Raw genomic sequence first — 21,637 nt, forward strand, 5'->3', positions numbered from 1 at the left:
TAGCAGCAACGCCGCATTTCTACTGATTTTATATAGTTTCAAATATAATGTGTCGCACTGATATATAAATGTTTCTGTCAACATTTACGAATCGATTGACAAATTGTAAAAATTTCATGTCCTCGCATTCTTTATCGCAGTAATTTATAGATGAGCTGTATCATTTTATAGTGTGCCGTGATTTTTCAAGGGTTTGTTTTCGGGGCAATAAAGTATGACAATGGGCGACAACAAAAACGACAATAGCTAGCCATGCATATGCCAGTACTCTCACATAAATCTGGCATACGTATTGCATTTATCTTTATTACACATAAATCACAGGTACTGCATCACTTCTCATGTATACATATCGCACACACGGTTGTTATCTAGCTTGCACAAAAAGCACACACATTGTTGTTATAGTTCATGAAGGAAAAACACATTCTCCGCAGTTTACTTCATACGTCGAATTCACTCTACATCCTTTTCATTCGAAGTGTCGTAAGTAGCTATTAATGAGTGTGAACACTGGAGGATAATGTGTGCATTTCCTGATTGATATCATAGTCAATTTCAAAGCAGCAAAGATGGATTATATATTTTTCATTTGTAAAATCGTTTATGTTCTATTTTGTCTACCAAGTCATCAATGTGAAGGTAAGACACTTATTATTATTAAATGAGTTTTACACAAAACAATAACATCAAATGTGAAAATATAATTTACAGTTCAAGTCATGTTTTATCATTATTTCCCCTTTTCAAGGCGAGTAGGACGATGGCATACTATATTTATATCAGACTGTAAAACTCATGAGAACCGCAACAAGCAGGAATGGGTATTGTAGTAGATATGACGTTAGAGGGAAATAACGCGTAATACATTGTCTCGACTACAAATGGACTTGGGGCGCTCACCTCGTGATATGTTAATCAGCTCATAATGCTTTCACAATTGACATGACTTTTAAAACTGTCAAATATAAGAAAACCCTATTTCTTCTATCTACGTTTCATGTAGGGTTTGCTTTAAATGTTTTTATATATTATTATGTATTTGAGAAGCCGCATTCGGTTTCAAAACAAAATACCCTGATAAGTGTGCATTTTATTGTATAAACTGTTCCATACATTTTATTTATCACGTGTTTTTTGACAAAAGAAAATCTTTCTTGCTGCATATAATAATACCCCTGAATATTTAGATAATGAACAAAATGAATTCGGAATATAATTTATGTTTTGACTGGGTCGTGTTATATTTCTCTCAGAACGAATACCATTGTGTAAATAAACACATTACGGAGATAGATGGTAACTTATAAAATTAATTGCTTTATATCTGACAATGCTAAAATGTTGTTTTAATATTTGAGAACCTAACTTTGTAAAATATCAGTAAAATATGATCAATAAAAAATGAAAATCAGTTTATTTATGTTAGAGGTGTCAACGAGTTCGACTATAGTAGCCATACAATTTTGTAATAAACACTTATTTTCTTGTAAAATGTTGCACATTAGCTTTCTGTGATAATGATCAAATCAATCAAGGTAACAATGTGACACACGGTTTTCCAAGTTATCAAAAACCAAATACAGATTAGGTCCGATGATGGTAGAAAAAGGAAAAAGTAATAGACACCGCCATACAGCGTCATTCAATTCAGGGTCAACAACCCCTGTCACATTGATAATACTTAACATCATAGCTGATGATAACGGTGAATACATTGCGGATTTAGGAAGCAAAATAATTATGTTCAACACCAAGGGCCACATTAACACTGTAGTTTTAGTGCAAGGTATTTCGAATCAAATCCTTTAGCATTTTTTAAACTAAATAATGTAGTCTATAATTTGTGTGGGAACAGCATATCAACAGTATCATTATAACTCTATTTATCGTGTGAAAATGATTAAGAACATAATAACGCCACATCAACCCATGATTATACCATACCGTTAAAACTACTTGTTTTATATGAATACAATTAAATTGTTAAAGTGACACTCTTACTCCAAAACCAATGCATACAGATTTATAACAAACATAAATTTTGAGTGATAAACCTCGAATTACTTACTATAAAATACGTTTGTGGAAAATATTAATAACTGATTACCAGATTTTAGCCCTTTATTTAGTTGTTGAAAAGGCAACACATTTAAATGATTAGTATGCTAAAATATTTACTTTAAACTACTATCATCTCATAAGGTAGCAATACCTTGTTTCCTGCACCTTTCTTTCAAATAAGTTCGGTATCTTTCATAACAACTATTGTTTTCGACATTTTTGGAGAATGTAAAGAATTGCATTCAGTGTGGTAAATATTATTTTGGAGTTAAAAGTACGGCGGTTAAAATCCACGTGTAAACGATTTAATCATAATAAATGGGTACTCTTTTATTCTTCATAATAATTCAATTAATCTAACAAGGTATTCGCTTAAGCGACTTAATGAAAGTTAGTCGTTTGTGCACATTGTTTAGTCGAAAATGTGTCGTTATCAGTTAGTCAGTCGGGAGTCGACTTCATATTTTTTTCTTAACAAATATGTGAGTTATTTCAATGAAATGATCAGTTAATAATAGTTGAGCTCATTTATGAACTAATTGGATGTCAGTATTGTTCAATATATTCGAATCTAAATTCCAGAATGATCGGCCTTTGACGTACCTACTTAGTGGTTAAATCGCCAATATGTGGCAATTAACATTCGAGTTGAAAAAACGGGATGAATGAAAATTGTGTGAAGTTAGCGTCGTAATTCTATAAAAAGTACTGTAGAAAGTACTTGGGTATTTTTCATACCGATTCTGCTTAGATTACACACTATTTTTAAAAGCAAAAGTCGTTTTGGTGTGAAATTGATGATGCATAAATCACAAATCTCTGACATATGTATTGCTACAATCCGTTGGACGACATTCCAAAAAGAAAATTGATTATAGAGTCAAAATTGAACTTGCCTTCAGAACGCAGGGGCATGCTATGCTTTAGAGTCATTTTGGAATTTTGATAAATAATGCTTATGTACATCAAACATACTCGTATGCTTTTTCGAAACAGTAAATCATTTATATCGTTGAATCATGCCATGGTTATATGTCATATCATTTTTTTTATTTCCATTACGGACTTAAAGCAGATAATATTACTACCTACCAACACGTTAACAAGTGGGTAAAACGATACTAAACACACTCATTATCATTTGCGTCCTATTGGAGCTCAACCTCGAAACATCTTTAGAGGAGATCGGGCACCAAAGCAACTAGACCACATATCCATCATCTAACAATTCCAGACAAATAGCACACACTGTAATCTTCCTTTCATAAAAAGCATACGCACTGCACTACTCTTCCTTTGAAACAAACACACGCCTTAATTCAGTAATCTTTATTATACAAAAACACACACACAGTTGTAATATTTGTTGTACAAAAACACACGCACTACAGAAATCTCAACCGTATGAAACACACACCCTGCTTAACTCTATGTTACACTTAAACACATGCACTGCAGAAATCTCACCCGTATGAAACACACACTCTGCTTTACTCTTTGTTACACTTAAACACATGCACTGTAGAAATCACACCCGTATGAAACACACACTCTGCTTTACTCTTTGTTACACTTAAACACACGCACTGCAGAAATCTCACCCGTATGAAACACACACTCTGCTTTACTCTTTGTTACACTTAAACACACGCACTGCAGAAATCTCACCCGTATGAAACACACACTCTGCTTTACTCTTTGTTACACTTAAACACACGCACTGCAAAAATCTCACCCGTATGAAACACACACTCTGCTTTACTCTTTGTTACACTTAAACACACGCACTGCAGAAATCTCACCCGTATGAAACACACACTCTGCTTTACTCTTTGTTACACTTAAACACACGCACTGCAGAAATCTCACCCGTATGAAACACACACCCTGCTTTACTCTTTGTTACACTTAAACACACACAGTGCAGTAATCTCACCCGTATGAAACACACACTCTGCTTTACTCTTGTTACACTTAAACACATGCACTACAGAAATCTCACCCGTATGAAACACACACTTTGCTTTACTCTTTGTTACACTTAAACACACGCACTGCAGAAATCTCACCCGTATGAAACACACACTCTGCTTTACTCTTTGTTACACTTAAACACACGCAGTGCAGAAATCTCACCCGTATGATACACACACTCTGCTTTCCTCGTTGTTACACTTAAACACACGCAGTGCAGAAATCTCACCCGTATGAAACACACACTCTGCTTTACTCTTTGTTACATTTAAACACACGCAGTGCAGAAATCTCAACCGTATGAAACACACACTCTGCTTTACTCTTTGTTACACTTAAACACACGCACTGCAGAAATCTCACCCGTATGAAACACACACTCTGCTTTACCCTTTGTTACACTTAAACACACGCAGTGCAGAAATCTCACCCGTATGAAACACACACTTTGCTTTAATCTTTGTTACACTTAAACACACGCAATGCTGTAGTCTCTCTTGTACAATATCCCCTGCACTGCGAAAACATCTGTTGTGAAAAACACACACACACTGCAATATATTCTCTTTCAAAAAAAACACGCACTGTAGTCCTCCCTGTCATACAATAATAAAGGCACTGTCGTCATCTTTCTTGTACAAAAAGACACGCACTGCAGTATTCACTACTGTAGAAAAAGACATGCACTGCTGTAATGCCTTTTATACAAAAACCCACGCACTGCTGTAATGTCTTTTATACAAAAACCCACGCACTGCTGTAATGTCTTTTATACAAAAACACAAGCACTGCTGTATTGTGTTTTTACAAAAACACAAGCACTGCTGTAATGTCTTTTATACAAAACACAAGCACTGCTGTAATGTCTTTTATACAAAACACATGCACTGCTGTAATGTCTTTTATACAAAAACACAAGCACTGCTGTAATGTCTTTTATACAAAAACACATGCACTGCTGTAATGCCTTTTATACAAAGACACACGCACATCTGTAATGTCTTTTATACCAAAACACACGCACATCTGTAATGTCTTTTATACCAAAACACACGCACTGCAGTTATCTCTTTTGTACAAAAACACACTCACTGCAGTAATCACTTTTGTAGAAAAACACAAGCACTGCTGTAATGCCTTTTATACAAAAAAGCACTGCTGTAATGTCTTTTATACTAAAACACAAGCACTGCTCTAATGTTTTTGTACAAAATCACACGCACTGCTGTAATGCCTTTTATACAAAAACACAAGCACTGCTGTAAGGTCTTTTATACAAAACACAAGCACTGCTGTAATGTCTTTTATACAAAAACACACGCTCTGCTGTAATGTCTTTTATACAAAAACACACGCACTGCTGTTATGTCTTTGATACTTGTAATGGTTTTAATGAACATACTTTAGAACAAAACTATTGTTGAAATATGTTTCTATCAGGGAATGGTTTCATGCTCATATGTTAACAAATTAAAACTCTAAAGCAGTCAATGTCATTTTAATATTTCAATGATTCAAACTCATAATTCAAATCCACTTTCATGCTCTTCATTTGAAGTAGCAGGAAATATGAAAACTTCCTGATCTCTTTATGGCTGTAAAACCAGATGCCAACGTTTGTATATCCTCAATGATATCACTGTCAATTCCGAAGCTAAAAGTATGGGATATAAAAGTGTCATTTTTAAAACTGTTTATATTTTAGTTTTGTTACCTTGTCTACATTGTCAAGGTCAGATAAAAAAAAAAATTAATGACATGTACACATTTAATGTGAACACATATCGTTTTTTAAGTCGTCTTTTATCATTTGATTCTATGACACATTTGACGAGGGCATACGAGTATTGTATTTATATCAAACTCTAAAAATCATAATCATGATAAAACAAACATGCATGAATGGGTGTTATCGTTTATATGACCTTAGAGGGAAATATGACTTAATACTTTGCATCGACTCCAAATATAATGGCATCTCGTGAGATGTAAAAGGGAGCATACATATTTTTCTCGTTATTTAGTTTTTGTATTTAAATTATTGTTTGCCTCAACCTAAAACAGAATAGCGGCGCTTATCTCAGTGTAAAATGCTTATAAGGTCATAGTAGCTTTCAACTTTATATGTAAAGCACTTGACATATTAAAGCTGACAATTTCAATATGAAGTATAAAAACGAACCTTTTCTACTTTAAAAATTTGCATAAATGTATATGTATTTAAAAAGCCGTACTTGGTTTCAAAACATTACACCCTGACTACACATACATTCAATTGTATAAATTGTTGCATACGTTTTCTTCATCAAATGTTTTACATAGTGTCGAGTTATATTTGTCTTTGAAAGAATGCCGTCGTTTATTTAAAGAGAACAAGAAAGATTGATGTTAATAACTTGGACACATCACTTGGTGTTTTATGTTTAAAAAAACGATAAGCAATTGATTAGGAAATAACAGTACATGTATATTAATCATTGCTCGTGTTAAAGTTGTTAATAATATTGCCTATTGCAAAATATCTATTACATGTGTTAATAATGTCCTATTTGCTTTGTAGTATGTGGAACATTGCGGCTTATAAATCCTGAACAAATCAATCGAGGTGACGATGTGAGACTCGAGTTCTCAAGCACATATATAAGGAATGATACAAGTTTAGTCAGATGGTGGAAATATCTCCAAAAGAAGCCGAATCCCATTGATACCACCTTGCAGCGTTTTCACATTGATGGTCAACAAGCCCGTGTCATATTGACAATACATAACGTCACAGATGAGGATAACGGTGGTTATACAGTGACTTTAAACAGCGTACAGTGTTCACCACCGAGGACTACTTTAGTTACAGTGAAAGGTATTTCATTTCCAGACTTAACCAAATTTCTAAATCAAAACTGCAATTATATTTGATTTATTTCATATATGTTAGCAAAGGTAATGTTTTCAGCGAAATGCATAACGTTTATATTTTTCGAGAATAATTAAAAACGGAAAATATTCTTTTTTCCTATTTGCTTTAATATTTTAAACTAACTGGAACTTGTTGGTGCCCGAAATTGCTTAAATATATGTCTTTACCTTAGCGTAGAAGTATTGTTTAGTTATGGCTTTCATAAGATCAGTTAATATAGAAAATACAAGGCATGGTATTTTTTATGCAGAGTAGAACAGAATATATATATCGTGTACAAATGTGTAAATGATTAAAACAATGAAAACACCATCTTTCGACAACCCATGACTATAACCTACCGTTCAAAACTTCTTGTTTCTTTATGGCAACTGTTCGGTATTGTTTATCTGTCAAAGTCAGTCGTTTTAAAACCGCGTGGAAACGAGCTTGTATTATAACTTCGTTTCTCCTTTGTGTTTCTTTCTTATTCGATTAATCTACTTAAGCGACCTAATTCTTATAAATTACCGAAACAAGAAAGTAAATCGTTTGTTCGCAATGAGTCGTAATACGTTAGCCGGTCGATTTAAAGACTTTATATATTGTTCTTAAAAGATATGTAAGTTGTTTATATGAAATGATAAGTTGATCACTATTGGCATTATATGCGAACAAATGGGATAGCAGTATTTTATTAAAACACACGCCTTCAAATACCATATTGATCTGCGTTTGACGGGCCTTTGTATTTGTTAAATCGCCAATTTATTGGCCGTTCACATTGAATTTGAAACGTGTGGTGTGTATGAGTTTTGTGTGACGTAAGTGTCATATTTTTTAACAGTAATGTACATAGTACTCGGATAGTTTTCATAATACGTTTCTGCTTAGATTACTTTACATTCTAAAAATTGGTGCAAAACTGACGATGCATGGATCACAAGAAAACAAGAGCTTTGCATGCAGGCTCGCCCTTAGTCAAGAAGAACAAGTCAACATTTATTTTGCCCTGACACTTTATCATAAAAATGGAGCTTGTTTCGTTTGCTTAAGATTCGTATTCAGTCATGGGACAATTTTTTTAATAAATGTTCAACATCTTTTTTTAGAGACTACAACACCACTAAGGTATGAGAGACTACCCCTTGTAAGATTTTCTCGATAATCATAAACAAGCGTATACCAACATAATCTTAATTGCGTTTAAGTTTATACAAATCCAGAGTATACATCAGTTATTATTGTACCTAAATAAATAGAGCAGGAAACAATATGTCAAAAACGGACAAAATATACATTCACGTAGTCAAATTGTGTCAAGTTCTTAAACGTACATAAATCGGCGGTAGGGGCTCAATATGTTTAATTGAAAGGGGTTTTTCTTGTCAGTAAACAGAAATGATTTCAACCATAAATACCTCCAAATAAACATTAACCTATACATATTGCGAGTTCCTGAGTCGTTAACTCAAATATGACTGTCATTATTAAACACTGTCTATTAGTTTAACACTTAAATGAAATAGCTACAATTGATATACTTTATAATGTGTTATATCAAGCAATTTCATTCTCATTGTTTTTTCTTATTTCTTGGCAGAGCCAGTCTAAGAACATTATGAAAAGTTCTTGTTTAAAGGGGGTATTTGTGCGAAAATTAGATTAACACATGTCCGCTTCTGATTAAAGAGTACTAGGATGTTAATGAAATGTACATTGTTGACTTAGATAAAAAAAGAAATCCGACATAGGTGTAACGACGAAACAAGTATACACGTATTTAAAACATAAGTTGATGGTTAAGAGGTTGTCCAACAGTAATTTACATTTCAGAGCCAAAGGTCCTTTCGATAATTCCCCAATTCCCTGACAATGTTACCATCCCAGAGTTGGATTGTGAACGATGCTTGGTGGGAACGGTTGGCGTCTATATGAACGTGGAATGTATTGTGGTTGGAATCAGCCAGAAATACTTGGTAAACAACTTTCTTTTCTCATAATATTTAATCAGTCAGGTCCAAATATACATACAAATATCCAACTGATTAATTTGCGCAAAACCCCAGACCAAAACGTTCTTCCCGATGAACAGACCGTTTACTCTCATGATATATGAAGAATATCATCATTTTTTTCAGGCATTTCACTTCAACCACAATAAATGAATATACATATTTTACGCGAATTCTCTACGAACAGTTTGTGTGTTAAATGTTCAGACCATGTCAGAATCACGAACAGATATTGTAGTGTCATCGTGTTATATCTATACACTGAGTCTTATAACTAGTATTTTTTCTCTGATCCTGGTAATATTGCTTTATTTCGAAAACGGATCAAGCTAATGGAAACGTAAAGGGGCTAGTCAAAATAGTTTTGAATATGTTTATTAAACGACAATTACCATGCTAAATTCAAATTTCTGAAAGCAATAAAGCCTTTCAGTCACTAAGTAAGTGCATACTTCACTGGTCTAATACTGTTCAGGCGGCAAGTAAGCGAATAATTTCTAATTATGATTTGCAATCAATTAAAGTGTCAAACATCTGAACATTGCAACAAGCACCAGGAATTTGGCTTCCTCTATGATTGTTAAAAATGAATGGAGATAATTGAGTACTGCCACAGACGAGTCCTTTTTCGCACAATAGTTGTTTAAAAGTATGGCACTGACGGAACATTCAGAGAATTTTGGTTTACTTTTTCTAATTTGGTTTTGTTTAATGCAATATGCAAAAACTATTTAATGCTTGTACGTAAGACGACTATATAAAGTTACATTTGAATTTACTCATACTCATGTGTTAAGGGCATGGAATTGAAGCTAACGAAAAATGGAAGTATACTTCCCAATGTGACCGTGGAAGGGTCTCCATGGTATCGAGCATTTTATGGATACATTCCGAGTGGAGAAGATACAGATCATACCGTTACTTGCGAGGCTACTAGAGATGGCGTACACCCAAAAACCGTATCAATCAATCTCATCGTTTTGCGTTAGTTTTTTTATAATTAATTCATATTGTATTACTTATGAAAATAATATGACAATGAAAACAACAGAGAAACAGAAAAAAGTGAAATGTTGCATTTTTAAACTCATATCAAAAGGGCAAGCAAAGGGATCGGACCAGAATTAACATCAGTTACTTATCTTTTATAATTTATTCGTTATAAAGTGAGGCATTACTATTTTAATGATTCCTATAACTTATAACGTTCGATGTTACATTTTAAGATATCAACAGTTTTTAATTACAACTTGTGAAGATCTTCCAGTAAATAAAAAATGGTAATGCTATATTATAAGATGATAATACAGATCAAATGCGAAATTGCCACACCAATACGAACACTATACATGTCATTATATATCATTTGTAGAGAAGCAGGAAAATTCATTTGGCAAAATACATTATAAGCTTAAGTTCATGTCTTTACTTACAGGGAAACCATCAGTTCCTGCAATAACATTATCGGAATCAATTAAAGAAGGAAAACATGCACATATTTCTTGCAAAACCTTCAATGCCAGACCAAAGCCAAGACTGTACTTCATGTACGATTCAACAACTTACAATACAAGCAGCAGCTTTTCAAAAATGAAAGACGATAAAACAGTTGATGCTGAAACAATCTTAGAAAAAACTTTCAGCCGTTATGACAATAATAGGAGTGTAATGTGTTGCGTTGAGTTTATGGCGTATTACAACAACAGACTGAAAACGTATTGCTCGACTTCTGCCATTGATGTTTTATGTAAGTGTATCAGAGTTAATGTGTTCCTTATGTTAAACAGATTGAAATGATAAAACAATACATAAATACAATAGCTCGAAGCAATGAACAGTTTCTTTATATTTTAAATATTCAAAATACAGTGTGTAATTTACATGTTTTAAGAATGCGAATATAACTTCATTGTGTAAACTAGAAACCGATCACTTGCACCAAAATTTGTGTAAATTTTAATAACTGAATTGCATGCATAGGTCCCGACATGAATCAATTCATTCGGTCACTTAAATATCGTATTTCTTTCTTCAACCAGTCCCAACGAAGTTTCTACAGCTTGAAGAATTAAAGAGAACCAACGACTTAGAAGGTAATACAAGACTCATGTTGCAGTGTACAAGCGACGTATCTAATCCAGTTAGTAAAATAAGATGGAACATTTCGTCAAATGTGAATAAATATGAAACCTCCCATAAAAAGAAAACAGATGAAGAATTGTCTGGACATATAAGGACTAAGGTAATACATAATTGAGAACTATTTATTTATATTTTCGTGTAACAAGTAACGTTTTACGATTAAAGCGTAAATCATTCATTAATTTTCTGGATATGTAAGGACTGGGGCAATTAATAACTGAGGCCGATTGATGTTTTTATGTTTAGAACAAACACGTTACGCCCGACGCTTACAACGTTATTCTAAATAAAATAATGCAGACACGGCACATTGAGTGTATTTTACGGCGTATAATTTATAAAAGCAAAATATGGACGGTTTAATGTTTGAATGACGTTTATTGTATATAGCTCTCTACCTTTTGTGTATTTGATAAAATAAACGGCAAGCAGAGTAAGTAGTTCAGTTTATTTTTGTAAGCGGGAAAGATTCCCTTGACTGTTTCTAAAATTGCACCGTCAATAAAGTCTTGTTTTGAAGGTCGGGGATGTTTCATGCAGTGTTTTGTGTAAAACATGTGCTGGTATGACACCAACAGTCTGACAATTTCAAAAATATATATATGACTCTGCTTTCTATGTTCAGTTAATTGTATTGTTTTTGAAAATGAAATGTGTATTTATCCATTTGTTCAAAATAACATTAAGTCTCGTTTAACAACCTCAAAGTTGAATTGTTGATGTTCCTTGTCCATTTGCAGATTTTATCTGCCAACCTCTCACGACATAACAATGGAGAAACACTATCGTGTTACTTGGAAAATCCTGCGTTTCCAGAGATCAAAGTAATCGAAAACTATAAACTAAACATTACATGTAAGTTATTACTTTGCATTATATGATAATCTTTAGTTGATGGTTACTATACATGAATATTTAAAACCAAAATGCAAAACACTCAGCTGCGACAGCTGTGTGGAGTTGAAAGAGTAAACACAATCCTACACAAAACGCTGTCATCGAATATGAAGTACATACAAATTGTTTACAGTTGCCTGCATGAATTTTACTTTAATTAAACAACATTACTAGGCGGCCTTTGAAATTAACTGATTGTTGGAAACATATCATACTTCTCTTCAATCTAAGTTATACCTAAGATAGTATGGAATAAAAGTGAGGTTATATTCAGTTACTGAGTATTTACATTTTTAAACATTTATCTTAATACTTATTGTATCATCAGTACCCACATCGGGTGTGTAACCTCCTTCCACGCATACGTACCAAATACATTACTTAATCTGTTCATCATGTTTTAATGCCGAATAGTGCCAATTTTGAACTTCTACGTAACCCGTTACACCCTCTTGAATACCAATAACTCCAAAAGACAACTAAATGTTGCGTACCAAAAAAGTGATTTCCTCTTAAGCCACATTCCGTTTGCACCATTCGACTGTGAAGAAGAGCAATGTTCAATATTGTATACGAAAATAAATTTCCTTTTCCGTTTTTAGACAAACCGTTCATCAGTTTTTCCAATGAAGAATCCGTACTAAGGTCCTTTGATGACAGTGTCAACGTGTTATGCAAAGTTGACGCAAATCCATTTGCCAAGATCGAATGGCTGAACACGTCTTTGAGAGAGATCGGTAATAGTTTGATCTGATTTACCACACCAAAGTATCATTGTTGTCCAGGTGTTTTTGTTTTTATGCACATGCACATATTTTTATATGCAATGGGTACTTGATGTTTATGGTTATTATAACAATGTCAACATCTCCAGCACCGGCTTAACAGTTGTTATGGTTTAAAGACTCTCATAGCCATATTTGACGAATACTTGATAATCCAGAATATTGGAAATATAAGGAAAGATAATCAGTAGGACAAGAGAGTCAGTCAGAATGCTGGAAAGAACAAAATCAACAGCAACCCATCATAGCATTCATTTAATATCGAAAAGGTTTTTAATGTAAAATTAACATGTTGATAATTGTTTATAATTATTAACCATTGATGTAAAAAACCGTTACCTGAACAATAACAACAATTTTGCCTTACAAATAAAATGTGTTTTATAACACAGTGCAAGTTCAAAACACAATGTAACACATGCTAATAATAAAAAAACGGTATAGAGTTATTATGCAGACCTGCTTTACAATAATACAATTTTCATAATATTTTCCAGGTAGTAAAACAGAAAGTAGTCTTGAATTAAAGATTCGAGTTCCATCAAGTGGCCATTATAATTATTCATGTATGGCAGAAAACACAATTGGTTCGGCAGTAAATGCAATTGCTGTTTTCTTGGTCAAAGGTATATATTTGTTTCTATTGAGTGTTGCTTTGTGGTGTATATGTTTGTGTTTGACATACACTTAAACAAATTATAAAAGTCCTACTTATATATATGTTTTTACAAACAATGATTAAATAACTTTATTGAATAGAAATATAATTAGTGAATGTTTTCGTGTTCGATATATAAAACCGCATAAGGTGCAATTTTGTTCACAAATGTACGACTTTTCCCCTTCGCTTTGTTTGTAGATCAGCGACTATCGACACCAAGCGCTCATACTTGTAACGACGTCTCCACCTCCATGTTGATCGGAATTGTTTGCGGTATTTTGGCCGTTCTGACTGTTGTTATTTTATTTGTCGGGGGCGTCGTTGTATCAAAAAGACGACAGAATACACCGAGGAGCGAGGAATATGCCGATTTACATTTACAGGATCAACATTTGTAAGAGTATTTGTTTTTATACTGTCGAAATTTTAACCATTATTGATCTATACATCAACATGATGAGATAAAGTTTGTATGTTTTGGAAATTCGACTTTGTTTTCATTTTAGAAATTCTTTGAACATATTTTGGGCTTTTATCTTCAGAGTGAAACATAAAACAAATAAACTGATTAATGCATACCACTGGAATTCGCTTAAACATAAGTACTTAAATGTGTATTTTGCAGATATATGCAGCCTTTAGGTAAATGCATGTCGAGTATATAAGAAAGGATAAGAAACACCTGCATGTCGAGTATACTGGAAAGGATGCGAAACACCACGTGTAAGGTTACCTGAGAATTGATTTTGCATTACGTTGTACAAGTTTAGAAACATATTTCAGATAGCAAAGAAAAGCAATAAATGGGAATTTTGAAAACGACTTTTTAAACTCAACTGCCACTTAAAAAGTACACGAACGTGTTTCCCAGCCTCTCTTTTATTTCTTTATAACCACCTTATTGATTGTATTTATGGTTTTTACCACGCATATTACGAAAGATGATACAAAATAACGTGGACTTGTCATACAACATTACAACACAAAACAAAATTCAAACTGGAACAGGTGAACACATGTTAATCCAATAGGTTTGTTTATTACAGAATAATAGTAGTTTAGTCGGGATATCCAGAACCTTAATGTTTTGGAGAGATGCTATTCATGATTATTGAAATTTTTATAAAGTAACACCAGATACACTCGACTAGAATAGTTATGAATCATTTGTTCAAAGCTTCGATTTTATTTGTTTCACAATAAAACTGTTGTCAAATGGTAACCATATTCTTTACGGAATCGTGATTTAAATTAAAGTTAAAAGAGGTCTAATATCCTGTTGCAATTAGCAGTAATAAATAAGTTCAAATTAAGAATATTTCAACGCTAGTTCGTATTTTGTAAACCAAAGACTAAATACAAAACATGAAAAATATATATTAAATAACGCAATGCATGCTCAAGATATAATAACAGTCCACGCAATTTTGCATCACCCGTCGTTATGTACATGCAGACGAAAGAATGTTTTTACGTCGTACTGTTTTTCTTTTATGTAGCCTATTTTATATCATAAATGATGTCATCATGCGGCATTCTTTATGTTGATTTTAAATAACTGTACACTTTTGACTAGTCGTATTATAAAAATAGCGTTGATAATTAAACGCCTTACTGCGATAGTCTTTTAGTAGACGCAATAGTGCTAATATTACATGTATTTTCAACAAAATAAATATTATTTAAAAGAGTAAATTACTTGTGGATTGTCAAGTCTATGCATATAGTATACTGTCACTAAACAATTATATTTATACCAAGACTTACTTAAACAAAATAACATAATGTGTTGACAATTCAGTGTTTATCTTTTTTAATTGACACAACTAGGTGCTGTGCACGTCATCACTGATGGTTCACAGTCACCTGATGGCCAACAAACACAAACTTATGATTGTGTAAAGTGAGCCGATGAAGGACAGTTCCATGTTGCATGCAGGTAAATTAGCCAACTATGAAACTTGGATTAAATGTCCACCACATTCTGTAACGTGCAGAACCCATATTCTGGACGAGCCGATTCTGGGTCAAGGTCACAGATTAAAACCTTGGTTCGAGCCATACGTTTCATGTCTAATCCACACCTCGTATTTTACAGGCACGCCTGCTGACGATCAACGTCATCGTTAATTGTAAAAAAAGAAAATCGAGTAATATATTTTATGTCCGCTTTACATCTCAGATATCCCTTGAATGGGGTAAAATATAACCCAAATTCATACAGCATGCATATCTGTTTAAGAAGAAAGATTTAAGTCGTAGGTTTAATGTCGTCTTTATATCTCCTTATCCTCGTGATGGATTTTAATGAAACTCTGGTCAAAATTCTATCATCTGGAGACAATATGAAGAAACCCATTCTCAGGTGCGCCGGCTTAAGGTCAAGGTCAAACACCGTTTAGACCTGATATTACAGGCGAACCGGCTCAAGGCCAAGGCCGGAGTTTAATGTGAAAGGTTTGAGCCATATGTGTTAGGTCTTTTCTATATATCATAAATCAAATGAAGGATTTTGATAAAATTGTGATAAAATGTTCATCTTATCAAGACAGCGTGCAGAAGCCTTATTCCAAACATGCTGCCTCAATATCATGATCAGTGTTCAAGGTCAACATTCGAGCCATATTGTTCATGTTGACTCTTTCTCTTCTTAACCCATTGAAAGTTTTCTTTACACGTAAACATAACAAACAGGCATGTTAGACATCTTAACAAAGCATTCCACGTCCGATTTCAGTTGAAATAAAAAAAATATATATGCAAAGTCCAACAATCTTATCTGCAATGCACTTTCGGTCATCTAGTTCAAATAATAGTTATCCGTCATTTATCTGTACACGACATATTTCCACACATCGTTATCATGCAGATGCCATACTGAATAAACTTTAACTTTTTTCTTGTATTGTTAAGGAAATGGACAAACCTTGTTATTAAAGCTGATCAATTTGATTCCGAGCATTTTCAGTCAATGCTGTTGCGAAAGTTACCTTTATTATCATCGTCTTTTATCATACTGCAAGAAGCGTAATTTTTTTTATTACAAGCCGACGTAGAAAATCAAGTCCAAGCTGAATGTTTTAATTACCTACAGAAACTTCTACTAAACTGCAACCAACACTGAAAATAGTACAGCAAAATGACTCAGTACCTTCCTGTCGACTGACAGCTGACTGACAGGGGCGTAACTGGACTTGAATTGACGTGAAGGCCCAGTATGCTATTGGATCACGCGAATTCACGCTCAACATAAGCCCTGTTTCATTTTGCAGTTTGAAAATATAGATAAAAACATGTTTAAATGCTCTACATGTATTTAAATTTACTCACGACCATATGAACGGATTTGTAAAAAATGTTAATACTCCATTTAATTTGTTTCATTACATGTAATCATAACTTGTTCAACTACTGGATTACACTATGGGGTAGTTTGTTAAATTACATTAGGTATAAAACACTTCAATTGGTTTCATAAACACCAACTTGGACCTAGTAATTTCAATTATTGTCAGGATTTAATAATCTCTGCTTTAGTGATAACATGCACTCATTCAAGTTGTGCTCAATTACATTGATACATTATGTAACTGAATAAAATCACAATTATTGAAATCATATTGATACATCTCAGGACCAATTTACTTAAAAATGAATAATTACTTTAACTTATGGGTTAATATGCGATCTGATATGGAGTATACCTGGCAATGGAACCATATGGTTTCATGCGCCCCATCGGGTCGCCTAGTACCCTCGTAACGAATATATCACGTCAACAACCTGTTTACATTGACCAATTTATTAATTGAAAAGTTTGCATCCTTTCATCGGAATCGTTAAATAGACGCCATTTTGGTACGATATAAAGATTGGTGACCCAATAAGAACACACATTAGGTCACCACGTGACCAGTCCTGGACAAACGGCGTTGTGTCATTTATGTTTGATGCGTCATATACGTGTTTATGAAAATGAGTCTGGCGTCATTTCTATAAAAATGTATAAAACAATTATATATATTAATGCTACTGTGTCGTTAATGTAAATTGTAAATTTGTCCATGTTTAAATTGTTTAGTTATCTTGTTTGTATTTTATATTTGTTCTTCGTATATGCTTTTCTTTATTTATGGCAGATAACAGGGATACAGTTCATCGAAGGAATTGCTGTACACATTGAAAGCATCCTTTTTGACCTGGAAACGTCTTATAACCTAAACCAATTTAACAAATATTGAGAATCGCACAACAATTTACTATTTATGGTCGGAAATTGAACAACATAGCCAGGTTCAATCATTCGTTTTTTTTTGGTCTTTGTATTGATACTTAAAGACTTTATTATGGTATGGTTTCTTCATTGTTGTGTTTTGTAAAATTGGTGCCATTTAACAAGACTATCGTTAAATGAAAGTTTATATAACAGTTGACATTATAATATACATTTTGTATTTCAATCAGTTTTGATGCTGTAGTTTGTCTTTATTTCTCGTGTATGTTTGTATCTTGGTATGGAAAAAAGCGCTTTACAAAAGACGAACACTTTATAAGTCTTAGTATTGTTCTTGTTCTTAATTGATAAGCAAATAGCCCCTTCCACAGTAGTCTGAATAAAAATTTCGTTATTTCAAGTCACATGTCGAATGAAATAATAACTTTGTTCGTCAAAAAAATGCTGAAAGAATGTTTGGTAGTAAACAAACATGACTGTTTTATATCAAAATACCATAACTATCATTGAATTAAGGAAATTATGCAGATATTATGATTCACGACGTAATAGTATTCATGTCCACATAAAAAATCCGATGAATAAGTGTACACAGCGTCAATGCGCAGTAATAAAGGGTGCGATCAAATAAATGGTGACGAACTACAAACGTTCTGTGTCGGGATCGCGACCAGCTTGAAACACACCAATAACTTTCGTGGAATATAAAGTGTAGGAATAAGCCGTGTAGTTGATGTCCTTTCCCTATCAACAATTTCGGCGCAAATTCGCCATCCTCGACATAGTTTAAACGTCACATTTTGCTCTTTGTTTTCTGACAAACCGGCAAGAAACAGCAATAATCTAGCAATGGTGTATATCATTACACAAAAGTCGATGAAGTGTCAACACTAAATTTACCAAAAATCGAATTTGAAAACCCCTTACCGAGCACTTAATGGGCATAAATATAAACCTCAATTTTACAATTTTGGTTACAATTGTACGTCTATTTCGGGCGTTCTATTAATGATTTTCTGCCAGCATTGGATTAGCAAGACAATAATTATCAATTATAAATGATTCTAAAGTGAAATCTGTAAATAAGATTTGAGGCATTTATTACCTAAATTTGGAAACTGGTATATTTAATATACATATGCAATTAGACGTCCAGTTCATGGGGATAAAGTCCATGTTGTTTTCACAAAACAGTCTCACTATCGTTTTCAAATTATAATTGTATATAAAATAGTGATATTGCTCAACCAACTTTGTTTTTTCGGAACGATGTACATTACTACATGACCAGTAGTATTAATTATAGTTACTATTATATATTTTGTGAATGGATATTGCAATAGGTTATAAGAAAGCCTTTGAATATACCTCTACAACGAGAATCAGGTAACTGCCTTAACAAATAACATAACTGTTGGCAACAAACACGATTATATGAAAATTGCGAATGTAGATGAAATGATGCCAATCAATAAAGAAACGTATGGACCAAGTTTTTTTTTCCAAAAGCGAATGTTCAAAAAACCTTACGTTCGTTGTTAATATATGGTATGCCAAATAGAAGCTATAAAACACAAATGTTGCATCTACTTTTACAATAACACTATTGTACCACAATAACTCTATTGTACCACAATAACACTATTGTACCACAATAACTCTGTTGTACCACAATAACACTATTGTACCGACAATAACTCTATTGTACCACAATAACACTATTGTACCACAATAACTCTATTGTACCACAATAACACTATTGTACCACAATAACAGTATTGTACCACAATAACACTATTGTACCACAATAACTCTATTGTACCACAATAACACTATTGTACCACAATAACACAATTGTACCACAATACCTCTATTGTGCCACAATAACACTATTTTACCACAATAACACTATTGTACCACAATAACACTAATGTACCACAATAACTCTATTGTACCACAATAACTCTATTGTACCACAATAACACTTTTGTACCACAATAACTCTATTGTACCACAATAACACTATTGTACCACAATAACATTGTTGTACCACAATAACACTGTTGTACCACAATAACACTTTTGTACCACAATAACTCTATTGTACCACAAAAACACTATTGTATCACAATAACACTATTGTACCACAATAACACTATTGTACCACAATAACACTATTGTACCACAATAACACTATTGTAGATAAAGTAAAAGAGCAACGATTGAATATTACAACATCTGGTGGCCTCATTTTAGCATTGTGTCTGTCACTCTGTTCATATATTGTTCTATTTTCATCATGTATAAACTGTATAGATGATTTTCGCAGCAAAAGGGTACTATAAAATTAGCAGAAATTTTAAACGGAATCCGCGCACGTGGAACTCCAAATGCGGACTTATAGAACGGTCAACATCAATTTTCAAACAAGGACACGTTCATGTTTGAAGATGAAAGTCATGTTACCCTGGTAAACACTTTTTTATGCCAATGGAATTATGTCATGACGGAAGCGATGGTGATTAGAATAATTCTTTGAGTTGTTTTTTTCGAGCGATGTGCACGATTGTATTTTCTAAGTTTCATCATAATTGAATTTCAAATTTTACTGGATTCCCTTTTTATATGATTTTGTCATTGACTCCGCCGATAGTCGGATACTTCTTGGGTTTCGCTCCATGATAACAGGTTATAAAAGTGCAAAGATAACATCTTGCCGTATATCGGTGGTCCTTATGTTGCTCTATCCTGCAATTTGCTTATTACTGAACTACTTTTTGTGATGCATGCATTACCGATGAACCTTTTATCTAAAGTTCTATTTGTGAACAAAACATCAAGGTCAGAGTTTGAGTTATCTCCAAATTTACTTAGAGTAAGAAAAATCGGACTATTTGGTTCTAAACATTTGTCTGTGGCAATCGGGTATCACAGTTTTTCATGCTTTTTAATATCAATCTTGGAATCAGGCCATCGCGATTTAATTACTACGTTGGCAAAAAATTAAAAGGTAAGTTGGATATTTTTTTCCGTGTTTACCATTTTATTTGGCTCTGTGCAAAAAAGAGCTTCTTCTTTCGCTGCTTATATATGGCTTTCCGATTATTTCATTTGAAATATTTATCGTCAACGCAAACTGTATATCTTTTCGAATAAGCCATTTTTCGGACTTCTAATTGGACAGACGTTCTCGTGCTCGCAGTTTTATATTTTCTGTTCATGTCTGGAAATATTTTCCTAGACCCAACATTATTCATATCGCGTGTTCTTTTATTAACTTTTACTGGGTTAGTTGTCTATCCCTAATTATCATATGGGTACATGCTCGCTAGCCACCTACAAAGCTTATGAATTTAATAAACATATTCCTATCTGCGACACACTGTTTCCTTTAACGAAGTTCTGAACAATCGGGCAACAGGCACAAAACAACAAAGGCATACTTTACATGCAACAACAAATCATTTTCGATGAATGTTTGGATTACCGCTCTGGAATGGTCAGCAAAGCAAAGGTTTGCAAGGGGTATAAACTTGTATTTGAGTATCCAACTCACTCTTTTGAGTCTATGCTGCATGAACTTCAGTCAAACCCCGTTGGCTCGAACTTGCTTGGCTCGAATTGCACTTCGGCTCAAACTAGATGTAAACAACTGATTTCTTTAGAACTGCTTGTCTCGAATTTTTAAAGTCTTGAGCTATTTTTGCCGGTCCATGGGAGTTCGAGCCAACGAGGTTTGACTGTTCTGAATCGATTTTGCTATTTGCTCTTTCATATAGCTGCCTAGAAATTTAAATGAGCAAATAGCGAAGATGTCTTCCTTTTAAAATACAATTAATGTTTAGCAAAAGGATAATTACATCATCCTCTCACTTTTATAAAACACGTTCATGTGAACTTATTCTTAATAAACATGTGTGTTAGAAATGTAGGAAATCTAATTGTAATGAGGACTTTAAATGATCCTTAAGG

The 21,637-nt window shown here is 33.4% G+C and overlaps 1 protein-coding gene across 5 annotated transcripts; it reads left to right on the forward strand.

Moving 5' to 3' along the window:
• Nucleotides 1–4: 4 nt before the first annotated feature.
• LOC128234983 (uncharacterized) lies at nt 5–17,970 on the forward strand. 5 transcript variants are annotated; one of them, XM_052949647.1, is made up of 13 exons: nt 5–486; nt 6,599–6,895; nt 8,768–8,910; nt 9,744–9,930; nt 10,382–10,693; nt 10,986–11,188; nt 11,829–11,943; nt 12,588–12,722; nt 13,268–13,396; nt 13,630–13,825; nt 14,057–14,073; nt 15,262–15,370; nt 17,571–17,970. In XM_052949647.1, exons 1-12 carry the CDS (start codon nt 342–344, stop codon nt 15,336–15,338), a joined length of 1,956 nt encoding a protein of 651 aa, XP_052805607.1. In that variant the 5' UTR covers nt 5–341; the 3' UTR covers nt 15,339–15,370; nt 17,571–17,970. The 5 variants fall into 5 exon arrangements, 4 of the variants coding, with proteins under 4 accessions (XP_052805607.1, XP_052805609.1, XP_052805610.1 ...); XM_052949651.1 differs by having other exon boundaries at nt 367–642; XM_052949649.1 differs by lacking the exon at nt 15,262–15,370.
• Nucleotides 17,971–21,637: the final 3,667 nt, after the last annotated feature.

The sequence above is a fragment of the Mya arenaria genome, chromosome 5, assembly GCF_026914265.1.
Source record: "Mya arenaria isolate MELC-2E11 chromosome 5, ASM2691426v1".
In the NCBI taxonomy this organism is placed as follows: Eukaryota; Metazoa; Mollusca; class Bivalvia; order Myida; family Myidae; genus Mya; species Mya arenaria.